General features: G+C 42.1%; 1 protein-coding gene across 2 annotated transcripts in view; it reads right to left on the bottom strand.

Annotated features, from left to right (window-relative positions):
* rev3l (REV3 like, DNA directed polymerase zeta catalytic subunit) overlaps nucleotides 1-20,793 on the bottom strand; it is a 203,894-nt gene that overhangs the window by 15,544 nt on the left and 167,557 nt on the right. For both annotated transcript variants that reach the window (XM_043687151.1, XM_043687152.1), the window contains 4 exons: nucleotides 19,667-19,873; nucleotides 11,328-11,437; nucleotides 8,064-8,178; nucleotides 2,833-2,970 (listed from right to left, as the gene is read on the bottom strand). In XM_043687151.1, coding sequence (XP_043543086.1) covers nucleotides 2,833-2,970; nucleotides 8,064-8,178; nucleotides 11,328-11,437; nucleotides 19,667-19,873 — 570 coding nt within the window. The remainder of the gene's footprint in view (nucleotides 1-2,832; nucleotides 2,971-8,063; nucleotides 8,179-11,327; nucleotides 11,438-19,666; nucleotides 19,874-20,793) is intronic.

The following is a 20,793-nucleotide window of genomic DNA, read 5'->3' as shown; positions in this document are numbered from 1 at the left end:
TTGGCGGAAATGGTGGCGGAAATGACGGCGGATGATGCGCTGTACATGGAGGTTAGTGGGGTGGTAGGTGAGGACCAGTGGGGTTCTGTCCTGGTGGCGGTTGGAGGGGCGGGGTTCAAGGGCGGAGGATCGGGAAGTGGAAGAGATGCGGTGGAGGGCATCGTCGATCACGTCGGGGGGGAAATTGCGGTCCTTGAAGGAGGCGGCCATCTGGGCATCTGACACTTGCCTTGAAATACTAGGCGAACTACCTTCTATCGTTAATGGCTCTTTCACATCTTATATAACCACCTACATTCAAAACGAATGATAATCCAGATTCAGCAATTTAATGTTCCAGTAAGGAGGAAGGACAAGGAATCGCAAGATAAAGGGACCCTTGGGTAACATGGGAGGTGCGAATTTAGTCAAAAAAGGAAAAAAAAGCAAATGAACGGTTTAGGAAGCTAAAAATCTGATATGCCAATGAGGAATAAGAAAATCAGGAAAGTACTCAAGCAGGGAATTAGAGTAGGAAGGGGCCGTGACATGACCTTGGCAAGAAGGTTAAAAGAGAATCACAAGGCAATACATAAATAGATTAAAACGAAGACGATAACTAGGGAGAAGGTAGAACCACTCAAGGATAAAGGAGGGAAAGTGACTGGAGCCAGAGGATGTGGGCGAGATCCTAAATAAGTACTGTGTGTCAGTTTTTACCCAGGAGAAGGATATAGAGGGCAGTGACATTTGTGTGGAGCATGCTAATATGCTAGGCATTTTGAGATCAAGAAAGAAGTGGTGGTGGATCTCTTGAAGAGCATTAAGGTGAATAGGTCCCCAGGGCCTGATGATATATACTCCAGGTTACAGAGAGGCAAGGGTGGAGACTTATGGGGTCTTGACCAAGATCTTGGCAAGCTTGTTAGCCACTGGAGAGGTCCTGGAGGACTGGCAAGTAGCTAACATTGTTCCTCTATTCAAGAGCAGAAATAGGGATAATCTAGGAAACCATAGACCAGTGAGTCTCACATCAACGGTTGGGAAGCTATTGAAGAGAATTCTTAGGGATAGGAAAACATGGCCTAATTAGGGACAGTCAGAATGGCTTTGTGCAGGGCAGGTCATAACTTAAGTTGTTTGAATTTTGATGTGACGATAACGGTGATCGATGAGGGTAGAGCAGTGGATGTTGTTTACATGGATTTGAGTAAGGCTGTCAATAGGGTCCCTCATGGTAGGCTCATCCAGAAGATTAAGATTAATGGGATCAATGATGACTTGGCTGCATGGGTTAGGAATTGGCTTGTCCATAGAAGACAGAAGGTAGTGGCTGAAGGGTGCTTTTCTGGCTGGAGGTCCATAACTAGTGGTGTTCTGCAGGAATCTGTACTGGGGCCTCTGCTGTTTGTAATGTATATAAGTGACTTGGATGAAAATGCAGATGGGTGGGTTAGTAAGTTTGCAGATGATACAAAGGTCAGTGGAGTTGTGGATAGCGTAAAAGGTTGTCAAAGAATACAGCGGGATATACATCAACTGCAGATACAGACAGAGAAACGGCAGATAGGGTTTAATCTGGGTAAGTGTTAAGTGCTGCACTTTGAGAAATCAAATGTTAAGGAAAAGTATACAGTTAATGGCAGGACTCTGAAAAGTGTTGATGTACCGAAGGATCGTGAGGTTCAAGTCCATAGCTCCCTGAAAGTAGCCACTCAAATAGATAGAGTTGTAAAGGCGGCGTATGGCATGCTTGCCTTTATTGGACAGGGAATTGAGTACACAAGTCAGAATATCATGTTGTAGCTTTATAAGACTTTGGTTAGACCACACTAGAGTACTGCGTTCAATTCTGCTTGCCACATTATAGGAAGGATGTGGAGGCTTTTGAGAGGGTGCAGAAGAGTTTTACTTGGATGCTACCTATATTAGAGGGCATGAGCAATAAGGAGAGGCTAGAAAAACTCGGATTATTTTCTCAAGTGGCAGAGGCTGAGGGGAGACTTGATAGAAGACTATAAATTATGAAATGCTCAGATATAATTGATGGTCAGAATCTTTTTCTCCCCCTCCCCACAGAGTTGAAACATCTAATACTAGGGAGAGTTATTTTAAGGTGAGAGGGGGAAGTTCAAAGGAGATGTGTGGGGCATTTTTTTTAAATACACAAGAGTGGTTGAAGTCTGGAACTTACTGCCAGGGTTAAGTGGTGGAGGCAGATACAATAGGGACATTTAAGGGACATTTAGATAAGCACATGAATATGCAAGGAATAAAAGTTTCATTTGGTATCATGTTCGGCACAACAGAGTGGGCTGAAGGGCCGGTTCCTATGCTGTACAGTTCTATGTTCACTTTACCAGTATTGCTCACTATGTCTGCAAGATGCTGGAATCTGTGCCCTGCAGGATAAGGAAACACGTCAAATGCGTTGTTCCTTTTTGAACCCCACAAAAGGTTAATAGCAGACAATTTGCTGACAAAATTCTCCTAGTTGCAGGCATTATGCTTGTTTTGATCTATTTATGGACAATAACCTGAACTAAAAAAATACGTACAGCATGAAGGTATCAGATAGCATCTTCTACTCTGTATTCAGGAGTCATCAAATTGGATTCACTTGCTTGTATTACGGTGTGAAATACGAAACCTAAATGTCATATTTTAGTAAAACGACTTGAGGACAATTTCAAGGATATGATGATATCAAATATCCAGCTTTGGAATTCTGCGACAAAGTAAATTGCTTGAACCTTTGAAATTATTTTCTTTTGTTTGTGCAATTAATGTGGGGATATCTGTGTGGTGGTGAACAAAGAAAATACTTCATTAAAAAACACAAATATAACATACCTTGGAGACAGCAGGGCAGGAGTCTCTCCGCACAGTTTCGATACCCTTGGCATCGAAAACAGGATCTTTCTGGTCTAAACTCTCATACATATAACCAACATATCTCTTCTTTGATTGCAAAACACATGGCAAGTAAACCTATCAGAAAAACAAACAACAAAAGATTACCACTATGTCACTGTCTCCCCAATTCTGTAATGTCAGTAGATTAGTAATCTAGAATCCCAAGCGAATGTTCTGGGGATGTGTGTTTGAATCCCACCATAGAAATCAATTAAAAAAAACTGCAATTAAAATGGTAACCTAATAAACATTGTTAATTGCCATAAAATAGCGTTTGGTTCATTAATTTCCTTGAGGGAAGCAAAACTGGCCTCCAGACCCATAGCAGTGTGGTTGACTCTTAATTGTTCACACGGAGAACTTTTTTTTTGTATGGGGAAATTCACAAATAGTGCTGATCCATGTGGATGGAGGAATACTGGTTGTACTACGCATTACCTGTCAGCAAGTAAACAGCTAAGAGTCAAAGCTAATTTCTATTCATGGACATAATTGTGATTTGTATGTTAGAAAGTACAACAAGCAGAGAATAAACCATCAAATTTAAAAAACCTTCAGCTATCTGTTGTTAAATATTGCAAGAATTGGATGATAATTTATTACAGAAAAAATTTCATTAACAATCTAATTGATAACATTCTGAACGATCATATCATATTTATATTGTAATAATAGTTAACAAATTTTCTGCTCAGATTCACTCCTTATACAGTTTTAACCTGTTTAAAACACTAATAAAGTTTGATCAACTAGTTACCGTACATTTGTAACAGATCCTATTAACTTCAAAGGATAAAACAAAAAATGGTACAATCACGACATTTAAAAAGGGATCTGAATGGGTATCTGAATAGGAAGGGTTTAAGAGGGATATGGGCCAAATGCAGGCAAATGGGACTTGATTTATTTAGGATATCTGGTCGGCATGGACGATTTGGACCGAAGGCTCTGTTTCTGTGCTGTACATCTCTATGACTCCAAGTCTATACAGGTAGGCAATAAATGCTGGCCTAGTCAGTGACTCCCACATCAATCTTTGGTACAGAAACACATTAAAAAAAATTCAAGTCTCTGGTTAGGGAACAGCATATCGCAAACAAATCAAAATGTGATGAATTTAGGATTCTTCGAACTGTTTCAAATTTGTTTTTATGAAATGTTAAGGATATGAATGTGAATGTTGAGGACAGGGCAGCACGGTGGCCCTGTGGTTAGCACTGCTGCCTCAGCACCAGGGACCCAGGTTAGATTCCAGCCCTGGGTGACTGTCAGTATCCCCATGTCAGTGTAGGTTTTCACTGGGTGTTCTGGTTGTATCCCACAGTCTAAAGGATGTGGAGGCTAGGTGGATTAGCCATGGAAAACATGGGGTTACAGGGATAGGGTGGGATGCCATTTGGATTATCTGCAATGTAGGGATTCTATGATTCTATACAAGGTCCTGCATAATCAATCAGCTGGGTTGGATGTGTAAGCATTGAGATGCAACTCCGCTACCATGCATTTAAAAACCTCCCTGTTAACATCCTGGGCGTTACCATTGACCAGAAACTGAACTGGACCAAGCATATAAATACTGAGGCTACAAGATCAGGTCAGAAGCTAATAAATAGCCCACCACCAAACCTCGTCCACCATCTACAATGCAGAGGTCAGGAGTGCAATGGAATATTTTCTCATTGCCTGTACAAATGCAGCTACAACTACAAAAGAAACTCAACACCATCCAGGGCAAAAGCACCTCAATCATGATGCATACTGGTAGCAATGTACATGACTTACAAGATGCACTTCAACAAATCATCGTGGCTTCTTCAATAGCAATGTCCAAACACGCATCCTCTATCATTTAGAATGACAATGGCAGCAGATGGATGGGAACACCATCAGCAGCAAGTTTCCCTCTAAGGCACACATCACCCAGATCTGGAACGGTCACTGCTCCTTTGCTAGGTCAAAATTCTTGAACTCTCTTCCTAACAGCACTGTATCTATAACACATGCAGGGCGGAAGCTCATCTCTTTCTCAAAGATAGTTTGGGATGGGCAATAAATACTAACCTAGCCAGCAATGCCCATGAATGAATAATCCATGCCCACACTTGCCAATCAGCTTTGCAGGAATGTCTCCAATTTCGGTTAAACAGTAAAATTATTAACAGTCAGAAGTAACCAGAATAATGTGATACACCCTTGAGAACTCAAAGTGCAATCTCCACTCAAAATCTTGAATCTTCCACCACTTCAGATTTTTCTCTGCACCGGAGACAGGCTCTTTCAGTTACCCCAACAGACCCTTCAAGATCACTGAAGCTTGAAAAGGGACTTGAAATTTATTGGCATTACCTGGCTTACAATACTTTAATTTTCAAGGTTTTTGTAAAGGATTTGTAGCTCGGCTGCAGATTGACAAAGTTATGAGTATGTTCGTGAGATGGGAGGTTGATTTGCAGACATATTCTCCTGTCTAGGTGACATTTTCATTGTTTTATGGGGTACTATGAAGTGCTGCTGTACTCTCTTCTGGAATTTATTTGGTTCCGTTCCTGCTGCTTCTGGTTGCTTGTTGTTGTGGCCGGTATATTGGGTCTAGGTCTATGTTTGTTGATGGAGTCCATGGATGAGTGCCATACTTCTAGAAATTCGCTGGCTGTCCTCTGTTTAGCCTGTCCTATGACCGTTGTGTTGTCCCCGTGGAACCTGTGGTCCTTATCATCAGTATATAGCTACTAGAGATAGCTGGTCATGGCATTTAGTGTCTACTTGGTGTTCATGGATGTGGATTGCTAGTTATCTGCCTGTTTGTTCTATATAGTGTTTCATGCAGTCTGTGCATGGAATCTTGTAAATTATGTTTGCCTTGCACCTGATGGGCATAGGGTCTTTCGCTCTGGTGAGTTGTTGTCTGAGCATGGCTATCAGTTTATGGGCTGTCATGAATCCCAGTGGTCAGAGAAGTCTGGCTGTCAGTTCAGAGACCTTTTTATGTAAGGTAGTGTGGCTGGTCAGTTAGGTCATGGCATGTTTGTTAGCTTGTCGTGTTGTCTGCCAGTTAGGCATCTGCAGATGCAGTTGCGGGGATATCTGTTCTTGGTGAAGACTCTGTAGAGGTATTCTTCCTCTTTTCGTAGTTCAGGAGTGATGCAGTCTGTTGCAGCCCTTTTGAACAAGGTGCTAATGCAGCTTGTCTTGTTTGTGTTTGGGTGGCTGCAGTTGTAGTTCAGGATCTGGTCAGTGCGTGGCTTTTCTGGACACTTCTGTGGTGTAGTCCCATTCTGTTATTTCTACCATCTCATCCAGGAATGGGAGTTGATTATGGGTTTCCTCCTCTCTCATAAATCTGATCCCTGTGAGCATGGTATTGACAATCCAGAGTGTGTTTTTAATTTCTGTTCTGTTCGTGATAATAAAAGATCATGCCCACGTATCTGATCCAGAGTTTGAGTTGGATTTGTGGTAGGGCTGTTTGTTCCAATATTTGCATCCCTGCTTCTGCTTTGAGCCCAGAGATGGGTGAGCCCATAGGTGTTCCATTGATCTGTTCATATATTTAGTTGTTGAATGTGATGTGTGTTGTCAAGCACAGGTCTAGTAGTTTGAGTATGCAGCCCTTGCTGATAGAACAGACCTCACAACAGAGAAACCTATTTGTCCTGGATGAAACCAGAAAGCAGCAACACCCCAGGTTTTCATGGATTACCCAAGGTACACAAACCAGATATTCCACTCAGACCTAATGTGGCATGCCCAAGATCTCCATCGCATAAACTGGCAAAAGAACTTCAACAAACCTGAAGTATCTTATCAGTGGATCCAAACACTCCATACAATCATTACAGGAATTCCTAGACAACATTAAGAACATAAACATAGACAAGGACGAAATAATGGTCTCATTTGATGTAACGGCACTGCTCACTTCAACTGACAAAACTCTAGCCAGAGGGGTAATAGCCAACCTCCAGGACAAATAGATTCCCCATTGTGTCGACTGTTCCATCAACAAGGACTGTATATTCAAACTACTAGACCTGTGCTTAACGACTCACATCACGTTCAACAACCAAATACATGAACAGATCAATGGAACAGCTATGGGCTCACCCATCTCTGGACTCGGCAGAAGCAGTGATGCAAAGACCGGGACAAAGAGCCCTCCCACAGATCCAACCCAAACTCTGGATCAGATATGTGGACAACACTTGTTATTATTACAGGAGGAAACCAACAATTAACTCCCATTCTTGGATGTGATGGTAGAAAGAACACAGAATGGTGAATGCACCACAAAAATGTACAGAAAAGCCACACATGGACCTGATCCTGAATTACAACTGCAACCACACACACGCTGAAGCTGCATTAGGACTCTGTTCAAATGTGCTCCAACACAATGCTCCAAGAACAGATATACCCACAGATGCCTAACAAACAATTCGAGGAGGATATGCCACCACCTAAATTACCAGGTGCTCTACCTTATACGAAAAACGCCTCAGAACAGATAGCCCAACTTCTCCAACCACTCTGATTCATGATAGTCCATAAACCAACAGTCACACTCAGACAACTCACCAGTTCAAAAGACCCTATACCCGTCATGTGCAAGCCAAACATAATTTACAAGATGGAGAAAGTTGAAGATTTCATGCAAAGACTGCACGAAACACTATATGGAACAAACAGGCAGACAACCAATAATCCTCATCCATGAACACCAACGAGCCACTAAATGCCATGACTAGCTATCCTTAGGACCACAAATTCGATTGAGACAACACAATAATCGTAGGACAGGCTAAACAGAGGACAGCTAGAGAATTTCTAGAAGCATGGCACTTAGCCATGGACTCCACCAACAAAACACAGACCTAGACCCAATATACCGACCATGAGAATGAACAGCTGGAACTGGCAACCGGAAGCAGTAGGAATGGAACCAAATAAATTCCAGAAGACAGTACAGCAGGGCTTCACAGCAGGCTCCAATGCACTGAAGAGGTCACCTAGACAGGGGACTGAAATGTCTGAAATTCAACTTCCCAGCTTAACAAACACTCCCACAACTATGACATACAAGTAATAAGAAAAATTAAAGTATGATTAAGATTAAGCGACTTATTGGGCAAAAGCTTTACTTTCACTGTTATTGAAAATAGGCATCTCACCTTCTCAAATTTCAATTTCACAGGCTTTGGATTTGTGGCAGTCACAGCATCAGCAATCTCCTGTCCAATCTTGAAGGCCTGCTCCTTGGTTGCTCCTTTCAACAGCACAAACATACTGTACAAGAATACAAACCCAACTCAAAGTCACCAATAAAATTACAATTTCGGTTTTAATTTACATTTGCAGCATACCCTTTCTACTCTTCAGCTGTGGCCTTCCCAAAACCTTTCCATTTAGGTAATCTCACTGATATAATCAAGGTTGTGAATTGGCTAGTTAATGTTTCCCTGGCTGGGGAGTCTGGATCACAGGAACAAAGTCTAGGGAGAAAGGACCAATCGTTTCAGATGGAGAGGAGGAGAAATTTCTTTGCTCGAGAATATTGTGAATCTTTAAAATTATCCTCCCAGAGGGATATGATTGCCCTATTGTTGAATATATTTAAAAAAGGTATATTGAATGAATTTTGGGGAAAGAGGAACTAAGCCCAAGATTGGCCATAACCTTACTGAATGGTGAAGCAGGCTCAATGGGGCCAAGTATCATCTATGCTTCCACCGGCATCTCCAAACCATTACCGCTATTACTTATGTTTTCATTCTCTACAATTCCTATATTTTGTTTTCTTTGCCCCTACTGACTTATAACAGTCTTTTATAGTACTAGTGTCTTCTGACAAGCAGTGTGTAGATTATTTTGCTCATTTATTCCATCATAAGCATGCTTGTTAATTCTTTCAATATTTTCTATTTCATAAAATAAATAAATCTGAAGTCACATGTGGGTCAGTTTGAGTAAGGACTGCTGAAAAGGATATTTAAAAAAACAACTTGCTCAGTAATCTGACAGTGGCACAGTCAACTTTATTGTTACCAGATGTTGTTTTGTTAGAGTTGTAAAACAGAGTCTAAATCTTTGATTCTAAAGGATTATTAGGAACCTCTTTTACTGAATGACCTGCCATGCATTTCCAGAAATCTGTGGTCTATTTTACGGGAATGGATTTAAAAAAGGTTCCACAGTGGCATTATAAAATGGAATTCGAGACTGAACCACGAAAATTATTAGGGCAGGCAATCAAATTTTGGTCAAAACATTAATAGGTTTTTAAGGACAAGAGAGGTAGAGAGACAGATTTAGGGCCAAGACAGCTGCAAGGACAGTCAGCAATGGTGGACTAATGTAATCCAGGATGCAAAGAAGAATGCAGGTAACCCAGTTGTGTAGCTGGAGAAGATTGGACATTTTTAAAAAAGTATATTCATACAATGAGGGTCTTGCTCTTAATGTGAACATTCGTGACCCATTGCTAATTAGCCTTGACCAGAATGGATTATGAGGCCAATTCAGATGATATTGAAGAGTCAACACTATTAACCCTGAATCTCAAATCACATGTAGGCCAGACCAATTAAGTACGGCAGATTTCTTTCCATTAATGAACATGATGAATCGTTAGTGAAATATTAGTGGCTTTTGACAATCGATCGTAGTTTTAAGGTTACCATGGGTAAACAAGTTTTTAATTCTAGATCTCATGGGTTGACTTTAAATTCCATCAGTTGCTGTGGTGGGATTTGAATTGACCTCTTCACAGCATAATCCTGGCCTCTGGAAGACTAGTCCAGATGGATTACCATAAATCAGCATCTCCTCAAGGAGGGGGAAAAAGGCTATGCAACCATTTGAAAAACAGTTTGAGAATTTGAAGACTGAAGCATAGTTCAACTAGAAGCCAATGCAGCTCAGCAGGTGAATGTGACTTGGTGAGAGCTTAAGAATGTGGTCAGCTAGTCAGATTGTATTGGAATAGTCAAGTCGAGAGGTTGAAAAAAAAAGGCATAGATGACAGTTTCTGCAGCAGATAAAAGGTGAAACAGAAGGTGAACCTATTGAAGTTATGGAGATGGAAGTGGGCAATCTTCCTGATTATTTTGCCATATGGTCAGAACACACTTGATAAGACAGATTTTTAAAGACTCATTCACTGCTGCCTCACAGCACCAGAGACCTGGGTTCAATTTCCATCTCAGGCAACTGTCTGTGTGGAGTTTGCACGTTCTCCCCGTGTCTGTGTGGGTTTTCTCCGGGTGCTCTGGTTTCCTCCCACAGTCCAAAGATATGCAGGTTAGGTGAATTGGCCATGCTAAATTGCCCATAGTGTTAGGTGAATGGGTAAAGGTAGGGGAATGGGTCTGGGTGTGTTGCTCTTCCAAGGGTCGGTGCGGACTTGTTGGGCTGAAGGGCTTGTTTCCCCACTAAATAATCTAATCGAATTAATTCAATTCTGAATGATGCCAGTCAAACATGCGGTCCCTACATCAACAGCTGCTTACTGCAAGGCAATAATTAGGCTTCTGTGTGAAAAGTGTTCTGATGAAAGGTTTATCTAAAACATTAACCTTTCTTCCCAATGCTAATCAGCAATCATTTCTAATAGCTCCAGATTTTTTTGTTTGCTTCTGACTTTTCATAACTACATAGAAATGTTAAATTTGTTACATTAGCTGTTAAATAACTATTTAGGTTGTGGTTCTGTTCGCCGAGCTGGAAGTTTTTGTTGCAAACCCTTCGTCCCCTGGCTAGGCGACATCATCAGTGCTTGGGAGCCTCCTGCGAAGCGCTTCTTTGATGTTTCCTCCGGTGTTTATAGTGGTCTGTCCCTGCCGCTTCGGGTTGTCAGTTTCAGCTGTCCGCTGTAATGGTTGGTATATTGGGTCCAGGTCGATGTGTTTGTATTTGTCCTGTGTTTTTGTGCTGAATAGTGCAGTCCTTGCATGGTATTTTGTACACTACATTTGTCTTGCTCATGTTGGGTATCGGGTCCTTCGTTCTGGTTGTTGTCTGAGCGTGGCTGTTGGTTTGTGTGCTGTTATGAGTCCTAGGGGTCGCAGTAGTCTGGCTGTCAGTTCAGAGATGCTCCTGATGTATGGTACCTACTGTTTGTGAAAACCTCTCTAAACATCCGCCACCGTGTGTAGAAGTGCTTCCTAACTCTCTCTTGTTCAGACTGCTCTTTTTTCTTTAAAGAAAGAGAGGATGTCCCCAGTTCTAGAATGTTCAACTACTGAAAATAGTTTATCCTTATCGAGCCATCTTTTTGTGTTAATGTTGTGAAAACTTCAATGAGATTACCCCTTAATCTTTTAAATTCTAGAGAAAACATGCTTAATTTGTATAATCTCTCTTTCATAATTTAACACCTGAAAGTCAGGTATCTATTTAACATTGTTATCAATTATAGTTTGATCAATAAGTGATACCTGTCAGTGTCTCCATACACAACATGAGCTCCCCACTTCTTTGTCTCATTGACCAACTTTATTGCACGTTCAAGGGTCTCTCTTGCTTTGAGAACAATGCTATCACCAATCTGTTTAAGAAATTGAGAAATTATTCTTCCATACAAATTACATGCCAATGTAACACAGTACATAGAACATAGAACATAGAAGAATACAGCGCAGTACAGGCCCTTGGGCCCTCGATGTTGCGCCGATCCAAGCCCACCTAAACTACACTAACCCACTATCCTCCATATACCTATCCAATGCCCTCTTAAATGCCCATAAAGAGGGAGAGTCCACCACTGTTACTGGCAGGGCATTCCATGAACTAACGACTCGCTGAGTGAAGAACCTACCCCTAACATCAGTCCTATATCTACCCCCCCTTAATTTAAAGCTATGCCCCCTTGTAATACCCGACTCAATACGCGGGAAAAGGTTCATACTGTCGACCCTATCTAACCCCCTAATCATCTTGTACACCTCAATCAAGTCACCCCTAAACCTTCTTTTCTCTAGTGAAAACAGCCCCAAGTGCCTCAGTCTTTCCTCATACGAGGAAAGTAAACCTTTAGAAAATACAGAAAATGTCTTTACAAAATATTTCAAGTGGGAGCATGTTAAGATGTAATAAACATTTCAAAATACACTGAAAATTAAAATTTGGACTTAAGTGCTCTGATAGTTAAACTAGTAAGAGGAGATTCAAATCCTTCAAATCTTTCAGATCCTAAATTTAAATGGCAGTTAAAACTTGTGTGAAATTCTAAGTCTTCTGGAAATTACATCCAAGGTCCTCTCTTCCACTTCTTTTTACAAGACTGGCTTGTTACATTGCACACATCCTTTAAAGGTTGAAATACTGCCTTTTACTGCATGAAGAAAATGCTGCTCTTGCATAGACTGTTTGTTTCCCAATTGCTGCGCAGCCTAGCAGAAACACTTGTTACTGTTAGAAAATCATATACCTGCATTGACTCTTGCTAGAACACCACAAAATTAATCCCAATTTTAATTATACTCAAAGACTGAGCTTCCACATACACATTTTCTGAATAAACAAACTCTCCTCATCCTAGTCCTGAATGGCATCCTCTTATTTTTTTCAAATGACACCCCTGGTACTAGATGCTCAAAGGAAATAAACTACTTGCTTCTAACCCTTTTTTTTGAGAGAAGTATTTTGTAGATTTCAATTAGATTACCACTCATTCTTTGAAATTCCAGAGAAGTGTGAGGTGATAAATTTGAGAGGACTGACAAGGTGAGGGAGTAAATCATGAAGGGCAGGACTCTAGGAAATGCTAAGGACCAGAGAGATCTTGAAAGAAATAAGACAGGTGGATCAGGTGGTTAGTAAGGTTAACATCTCCAGGACACCTGCACCAATCAACCCCACCACCCTATGCCAAACATTTCAACTCTCCCTCCCACTCTGCCAAGGACCTCCAGGCCCTGGACCGCCTTCGTCGCCGCTCCCTCACCACCTGACGCCTGCCACCACCCTATGCCAAACATTTCAACTCCCTCTCCCACTCTGCCAAGGACCTCCAGGCCCTGGACCTCCAGGCCCTGGACCTCCTCCGTCGCTGCTCCCTCACCACCTGACGCCTGGAGGAAGAACGTCTCATCATCCGCCTCGGGACCCTCCAACCCTAGGCCACCAATGTGGATTTCACCAGTTTCCTCATTTCCCCTTCCCCCACCTCCAACCTTCCAGCTCAGCACAGTCCTCCTGACCTGTCCTACCTGCCAATCTCCCTTCCCACCTATCCACTCCATCCTCCTCTCTGACCTATCACCTTTATCCCCACCGCCATCTCCCTGTTGCACTCTTAGCTACCTTCTCCCCAGCCTCACCCCCCCTCCTATTTAACTCTCCACCCCGGAGGCTCCCAGCCTCATTTCTTACGAAAGGCTTTTGTTTGAAACGTCGATTTTCCTGCTCCTCGGATGCTGCCTGACCTGCAGTGCTTTTCCAGCACCACTCTAATCTTGACAGTTGTCATGTGTTTGCCCACACAAATCAACTGATCTAGATTGCCCTGAAGCATTATAATCACCCTGCGTCTTTATGGGTGATTGTTTCCATACTCTGGCTCTGACTCTTTGATCTAACTAGTCCACTCCGACTATGTTTCCAAACTAAACGATTCCCATTTGCCTGCGTTTGGCCAATATGCCTCCCAACTTTTACCATTCATGTACTTATTCAAATGTCTTTTAAGTGTTGTAACTGTACCTACACACTTTCTCTGGCAGTTCAGTCCACACATAAGCCACACTGTAAAAAATTGCACCTCAGGTCCTTTTTAAAGCTTTGTCCTCTCACCTCAAAAAAATATGGCCCCTAGTTTTGAAGTCCCCCATGAAAGGGAAAAGACTCTTTCTATTCACCTTATCTATGCCCCGTATGATTTTATAAATCTCTATAAGCTCACCCCTCAACCTCCTACAGGCTCCAGTGAAAGAGGTCCCAGCCTATTTTTAGAACTCACACCCTGTCATTCTGGCAACACTCTGGTAAATCTTTTCTGAACCCTCTCTAATTTAATAATATCCTGCCTGTGGTAGGGTGACCAGAGCTGCGCACGGTGCTCCCGAAGAGGCCCCACCAACATCCTGTACAACCTCAACATGAAGTCAACTTCTTTTTTTAAAAACATCTAGTTGTGAGTGTGTGAAATGAAACGCCAGTGGATGAATCATGAGGATAGTTTGAGTAAAGATCATTGAAGTGTTCTGCTATCCTGCTCCATCAAATCATGAATAGTGGTGGACAATTAACAATGCATTGGAGGTGGCTCCACAGAGATAGCCAGTGTCACTAATGGGGGAAATCCAGCACATCAATGCAAAGGGCAAGACTGGAGCATTCACAGCAATCATGGATGATCCATTTCGGCCTCAAGGGGACCCCAGCATTACACATGCCAGTCTTCAGTCAATTTGATTCACTCTATGTGATATCACAAAACAGCTGGAGGAAGGCTTCTGGCACTAATACGGACTTGCTGTGCTCAATGTGCCGTGACACTGACAAAGCTGTTCCAGTACATCTACAGCACTGCATCCACATGACAGTGGAAAATTGTCCATGTATGCCCTATACACAAGTCGTAAGACAAATCCAACCTGACCAATTAATGCCCTAACAGTCTACTCTTGATCATTAATAAAGTGATGCAAGCAGTCATATATACTGCCATTAAGCAGCACTTGTTTAGCAATAATCTGCTCATTAATACTCAGTTCGGGTTCCACCAGGGTCACCCAGCTCTTGACCTCATTATGGCCTTGGTTGAAACATTGACAGAAGAGAACAATTCCAGAACTGGGCAAAAGTTCTTTTCACAAGAGCAGGGAGGTTACAGGGAAATGTGTTAGTTAAGTTACAACTGAATTACTGCACGCAGTTCTGGTTATCACATTATAGGAAGGATATGGCTGCTGCCATAACCCACTGTGGTAGCACGTTAGAAATTGAGCCCAGGTATTCCCAGCCTTGTCACAGAACTTCGTGATTTTATAAAGTAGGCAAAGTTTCCTAACTTACCATCTTACAGACCTTGATTGTTAAAAAGCAAAGACCAAGTTTCTGGATCAAACAAGATTCACTATTTATTTTAAGTAATTAGACTAGATGTAGGCAGACATTTATAACCTGTATTCATATAATATTACTAATTAAAACCCTAATCCCCTCAAACTCCCCTGAAAGAGAGGGTTAAATAGATTATGGGCAGAGGGAAAAAACTGAGTTCCTTAAGGATTAAAGTGATTGTTGACTATAGAGAACAGTGACAGGCTACAACTGAGATGGGGAAGAACTGAAAATTTCTCTTGCTCTAATATTTCTTGATCCAAACTGTTCAGTCACACAGAAACCAAATGTTGTTACTAGAAAGCACAAAGGTCTTGGTCATTGATAACTGGTCACTAGCCCAATGAACTACTTATTGGAAATAAAAGCTGTGTTGTACATCTCCTCTGTTCCAAATTGTCTGCAACTGATCTCTTCAATTCCTGCTGGGTCAAACAGGTGTTTACACAATGTCTGGCCTGGGTGTCAGCTCACTTGGTTTTCAAAACTGCAGCACCCTCACCAAAACACTGGTTTTAGAACAGCTCTCTCTCATATTTCGGTGCAGAGTTTAGCAAAAGAAAAATAAAACAGCACAGTCATTACAGTGCAGAGGCGATTCACCAGGGTGTTGCCTGGGCTGGAGCATTTCAGCTTTGAAGAGACACTTCTGGCAGTTTCCCTTAAGGCAGAGAAGGTTAGGTGGGTAAGGGGAGAACCTGATGGAGGTGTACAAAATTAGGAGGGCCTACAGTAGACAATAAGAAACATTTCCCCTTAGGTTAGAGATCAGTAACTAGGGAGCCTAGATTTAAAGGCAGGAGGTTCAGAGGTTACCTGGTCTAAAAGCGTAGAAAAGGTGGGAACCATTACAACGTTTTGGTCGCATTGAGATGAACACTCGAAGTGTCACCGCAAAAAAGTCTATGGGCCAAGTGCTGGAAAATTGTACTAGAATAGATAGTTGCTGATGACTGGTGCAGATACATAGTCCAAAGGGCCCCATTTCAGTTGCAGAACTCTGCCTGTATAACAGAGGGCCAGGTTGCCCAGTCTATTAGAGGACAGTCCTGCCATAATGGCAACAAGCCTGGTGAACTATTGCTACACTCAGAGTCATAGAGATGTACAACACGGGACCAGACTCTTCCATCCAACTCACCTGTGCCGACCAGATATTCTAACCTCATCTGGCAGCACTTAGCCCATATCCTTTAAACCCTTCCTATCCACATACCCATCCACAGGCCTTTTAAAATGCTGTAATTATACCAGCCTCCACCATTTCCCCTGGCAGCTCATTCCATTCACACACCATCTCCTTTAGTTCTGAACTCCCCCACCCAAGGTAAAATACCTGGTCTATTTACTTATCTATGCCTCTCATGATTTTATAAATCTCTAGCCTCTGGTCACCCCTCAGCCTCTGATGCTCCAGGGAAAACAACCCCAGCCTATTCAACCTTTCCCTATAGCTCAAAACCTCCAACCCTGGCAACATCCTTGTAAATCTTTTCTGAATCCTTTCAAGTTTCACAACATCCTTCCAATAGGAAGGAGACCAGAATTGCACGCAGTATTTCAAAAGTGTCTTGCACAGCCACAACATGACCTCCCAACTCCTGTACTCAATGTACTGACCAATAAAGAAAGCATACTAAACACCTTCTTCATCATTCTAACTACCAGAGACTCCACTTTCAAGGAACTATGGACCTGCATTCCAATGTGTCCCCTGTTCAGCAACACTCCCTAAGACCTTACCATTAAGTGTATACGTTCTGCCTGGATTTGCCTTTCCAAAATGCAGTCCCTCACATTTATCTAAATTAAAAATCCATCTGCCACTCCTTGGCCCATCTGATCAGATGCTGTTGTACTCTGAGGTAACATCCTTCGCTGTCCATTACACGTCCAAATTTGGCGTCATCTGCAAACATACTGTTTCACATCCAAATCATTTACATAAATGAAGAAAAGCAGTGGACCCAGCATCAATCCTTGTGGCACAAATGGCCACAGGCTTCCAGTCTGAAAATCAACCCTCCATCACCACCCTGTCTCCAACCTTCGAGCCAGTTCTAGAACATAGAACATTGAACAGTACAGCACAGTGCAGGCTCTTTGGCCCTCAATGGTGTGCTGACCTTGTATCCTACTCTAAAAATCAGACTAACCTACATATCCTTCATTGTACTAGCTTCCGCATGCCTATCCAATAGTCGCTTAACTGTCCCTATGTATGTATCTGACTCTACCACTATTGCTGGCAGTGTATTCCACGAACCCAATACGGAGTAAAGAATCTTCCTCTGACATCTCCCATAAACCTTCCTCTAATCACCTTAAAATTATGCCCACCACAGTGAACATTACAGCCAGGGGAAAAAGTCTATGGCTATGCACTCATACCTATCATCTAGTACACCTCTTATCCTTCTTTGCTCCAATGAGAAAAGCCCTAGCTCCATCAGTCTTTCTTCATAAGACATGCCCTCCAGTGCAGGCAGCATCCTGGTAAATCTCCTCTGCACCCTTCCCAAAGCTTCCACATCTTTCCTATGAGGCAACCAGAACTGAACGCAATATTCCAAGTGTTTTAACTAGGGCTCTATAGAGCTGCAGCATAACCTCATGGCTCTTAAACTTAATCCCCCCGCTAATGAAAGCTAACACACCATACGCCTTCTTAATAACCCTATCAACTTGAGTCGCAACTTTGAGGGATTTATGGACGTGGATGCAAGATATCCCTATTCCTCACATTGCATTCAAATTCGACCTTCCAAAGTGAATCACTTCACACTTCTCCAGGTTGAATCCATCTGCCACTTATCAGCCCAGTTCTGCATCCTGTCAGTGTCACGTTGCAACCTACAACAACTTCCACACTATCCATAACTCCACTAACCTTTGTGTCATTGGCAAACTTACTAACCCATCTTTCTATTTCCTCATCCAAGTCATTTATAAAAGTCACAAAGAGCAGAGGTCCCAGAACCAATCCCTGTGGAACACCGCTGGTCATTGAACACCAGGCTGAATACTTTCCATCTACCACCGCCCTCTGAATTCTACCAGCCAGCCAATTCTGTATCCAGACAGTCAGATTTCCCTGTATCCCATGTCTCCTTACTCTCGGAATGAGCCTACCATGGGGAACCTTATCAAATGCCTTGCTAAAAATCTACGTACACCACATCCACTGCTCTACCTTCAATGTGTTTTATCCCATGCTCAGAATTCAATAAGGATTGTAAACCTGCCCCTCACAAAGCCATGCCGATTATCTCTAATCAAGTAATCATAAATCCTGTCTTGCAGAATCCTCCCCAATAATTTGACTGGTCTGTAATTCCCAGGATTATTCTTATTCCCTTTCTTGAACAAGGGAATAACATTAGCCATCCTCCAATCATCTGGTACTATTCCAGCGGGCAGCGGGTACACAAAGTTCGTCGCCAAACCAAAGGTACAGCAATCTCTTTCCTCGTTGCTCATAGTAACCTAGGGTATATCCCGTCTGGCCCAAGGGACTTATCCTTAGGTTTTTCAAAATATTAAGCACATCTTCCTCAACATCAACTTGTTTCACGCTGTCCTCAAAACGTCAAAAGGCACCTCAGAACTGAATACTGAAATAAAAGTATTAATTAAATGACCTCCCCAACCTCCTCCAACTTCAGGAGCAAGTTCCCTCTGATTGGAGGGAACTGTCCCCAATTGGCCCTAACCTCACTCTGGCCATCCTTCTGTTCCTCACATAAAAGTGTAGAAGGCCTTAGGGGTTTCCTTAATTCTACCTACTAAATCTTTTTCATGCCCCCTTCTAGCTCTCCTCAGTCCATTCTTCAGTTCCTTCCTGGCTACACTGTAACCCTCTAAGATCCTATCTGATCCTTGTCTCCTCAACCTTAAGTAAGCCTTCATCTTCCTCTTGAAGAGATGTCCCACATCCCTTGTCACCCAAGGTTTTTTCAACTTACCATCCCTTCCTTGCCTCAGTGGGGTAAACTGTCCAACACTATCAGCAAGTGCTTCCTAAACAGCCTCCATATGTCTGTCGTGCATTTCCCAGAGAACATCTGTTCCCAATTTAGGTGCTCCAGTCCTGTTTAAGAGCATTGTAATTTCCCCCTCCCCCAATTAAATACTTTCCCATACCTCCTGCTCCTATCCCTCTCAATGACTATAGTCAAAGGTCAGTATAATTCTGTATCCAAATGGCTAGTTCTCCCTGCATTCCATGTGATCTAACCTTGCTGACCAGTCTACCATTAGGAACCTTAATGAAAACTTTACTGAAGTCAATATAGATCTCATCCACTGCTCCACCCTCATCAATCCTCTCACTCTATAGCAATAACAACCCTCCTGAGGTAAGGAGGCCAAAGCTGCATACTGTATTCCAGCAAGGTCTAACCAGGCTTCTGTACAATTGAGGTAAGACTTCACTATTCTTGTAGTCAAATCCTCTCGTAACAAAGGCTACCAATCCACTAGCCCAATAATTTGCTGCAATAAATTACAAACTAATTTTTTTGTATTTGCTTACAATGTTACAGCTTAGAAACATGTCATTCTGGCTAAGTTACTGAAAGCTTTAAGTTACTGAAAAAACATACACAAAATTATACATGTGCAGTCCACATTTGATTAAATTGAAGGTTTTTAATTCATTTGTAATTGAAAAATCTTGCGAAAATGTGCATTCTAAGTATCATTATAGTACCTCAACACATGGCATTCTTCCAGAAAAGTTAGCAGCAGTGTAACCATAAGTGAAGTTGGCGATGAGTTTTAGACCCAGCTGTCGAGCATGAAGCAGTTTCGTAAGGGCATTGTCCTTCTTGTGAGCTTTCATTGAGTGTTTAACCATTATTCTGGTTTTCAGTATCTCTTCGAGCATGCTTGGTAACACACCTTTCCGCACAGATGGCTACAACAACAATATATACACGTTTGTGAAAAAGCTGAATCTAGAGAAACATTTAAAATCTTGCTTCACACCAAATGAGGTGGTCAGCCTCTGTTTTATAGTTTTCTTTCATTTAAATTAACCCAGAGACAAACAAATGCAACTTGGAAAGTTTACAGCCAAAATATAGACTGTTCACTAAACAGATCTGTGCTGGTTTTTATACTCTTTTCCCTCTTGATTTAACCCTCTATACATCCTTCGATTTCTTTCTTCATGGGCTTATTGAGCTTCACCTTAAATGCTATTTCTCTCAACCAATTGTGGTAATGCATTCCACATTCTAAACAAAATGTGCATAAATGAAGTTTAGTTAAGTTTTGGCCTCATATACAAGCAGGGACATTTATGTCTATCCTACCAAGCCCATACCTATTTTGAAAAGGACCTCATATTCACTTGGAGACACAAGAAACCTAAACTGTTTGGTCTTTACCAGGCTAATTAAAGTTATTTACTGCCTGCAGAGCTACTCCTGTTTGGTAGTCTGCAGTAGTACATTGCTGTTTCATGCTAGAGATAATTCATTCTCTTATTACAGGGTTCCTTAGGAAAATATGTAAGCAAGATCAATCTATTTTCGGCATACCTGCACCCACATATAAACCAACATTTTCCTAGCTGCCATCAATTCTGAAGAGGGGTCACTCAAATGGAGTTAACTTTGTTTCTGTTTTTGTTTTGGACTTACAGCATCCACAGTTCTTTTGGTTTCAATCAATCAATTCGTGGTGGTCCAGGGGTCAGCACTGTTGCCCCAGAGCACAAAGGACCTGGGTTCAATTCCAATCTTGTCTGTGTGGGTTTCTACCAGGTGCTCCAATTTCTTCTCTCAGTCCAAAGACGTAGAACTTAGGTGGATCAGCCATGCTAAATTGTCC

The sequence above is a fragment of the Chiloscyllium plagiosum genome, chromosome 3 (assembly GCF_004010195.1).
Source record: "Chiloscyllium plagiosum isolate BGI_BamShark_2017 chromosome 3, ASM401019v2, whole genome shotgun sequence".
Taxonomy (NCBI): Eukaryota; Metazoa; Chordata; class Chondrichthyes; order Orectolobiformes; family Hemiscylliidae; genus Chiloscyllium; species Chiloscyllium plagiosum.
This window is presented reverse-complemented; position numbering and strand designations above follow the sequence as displayed.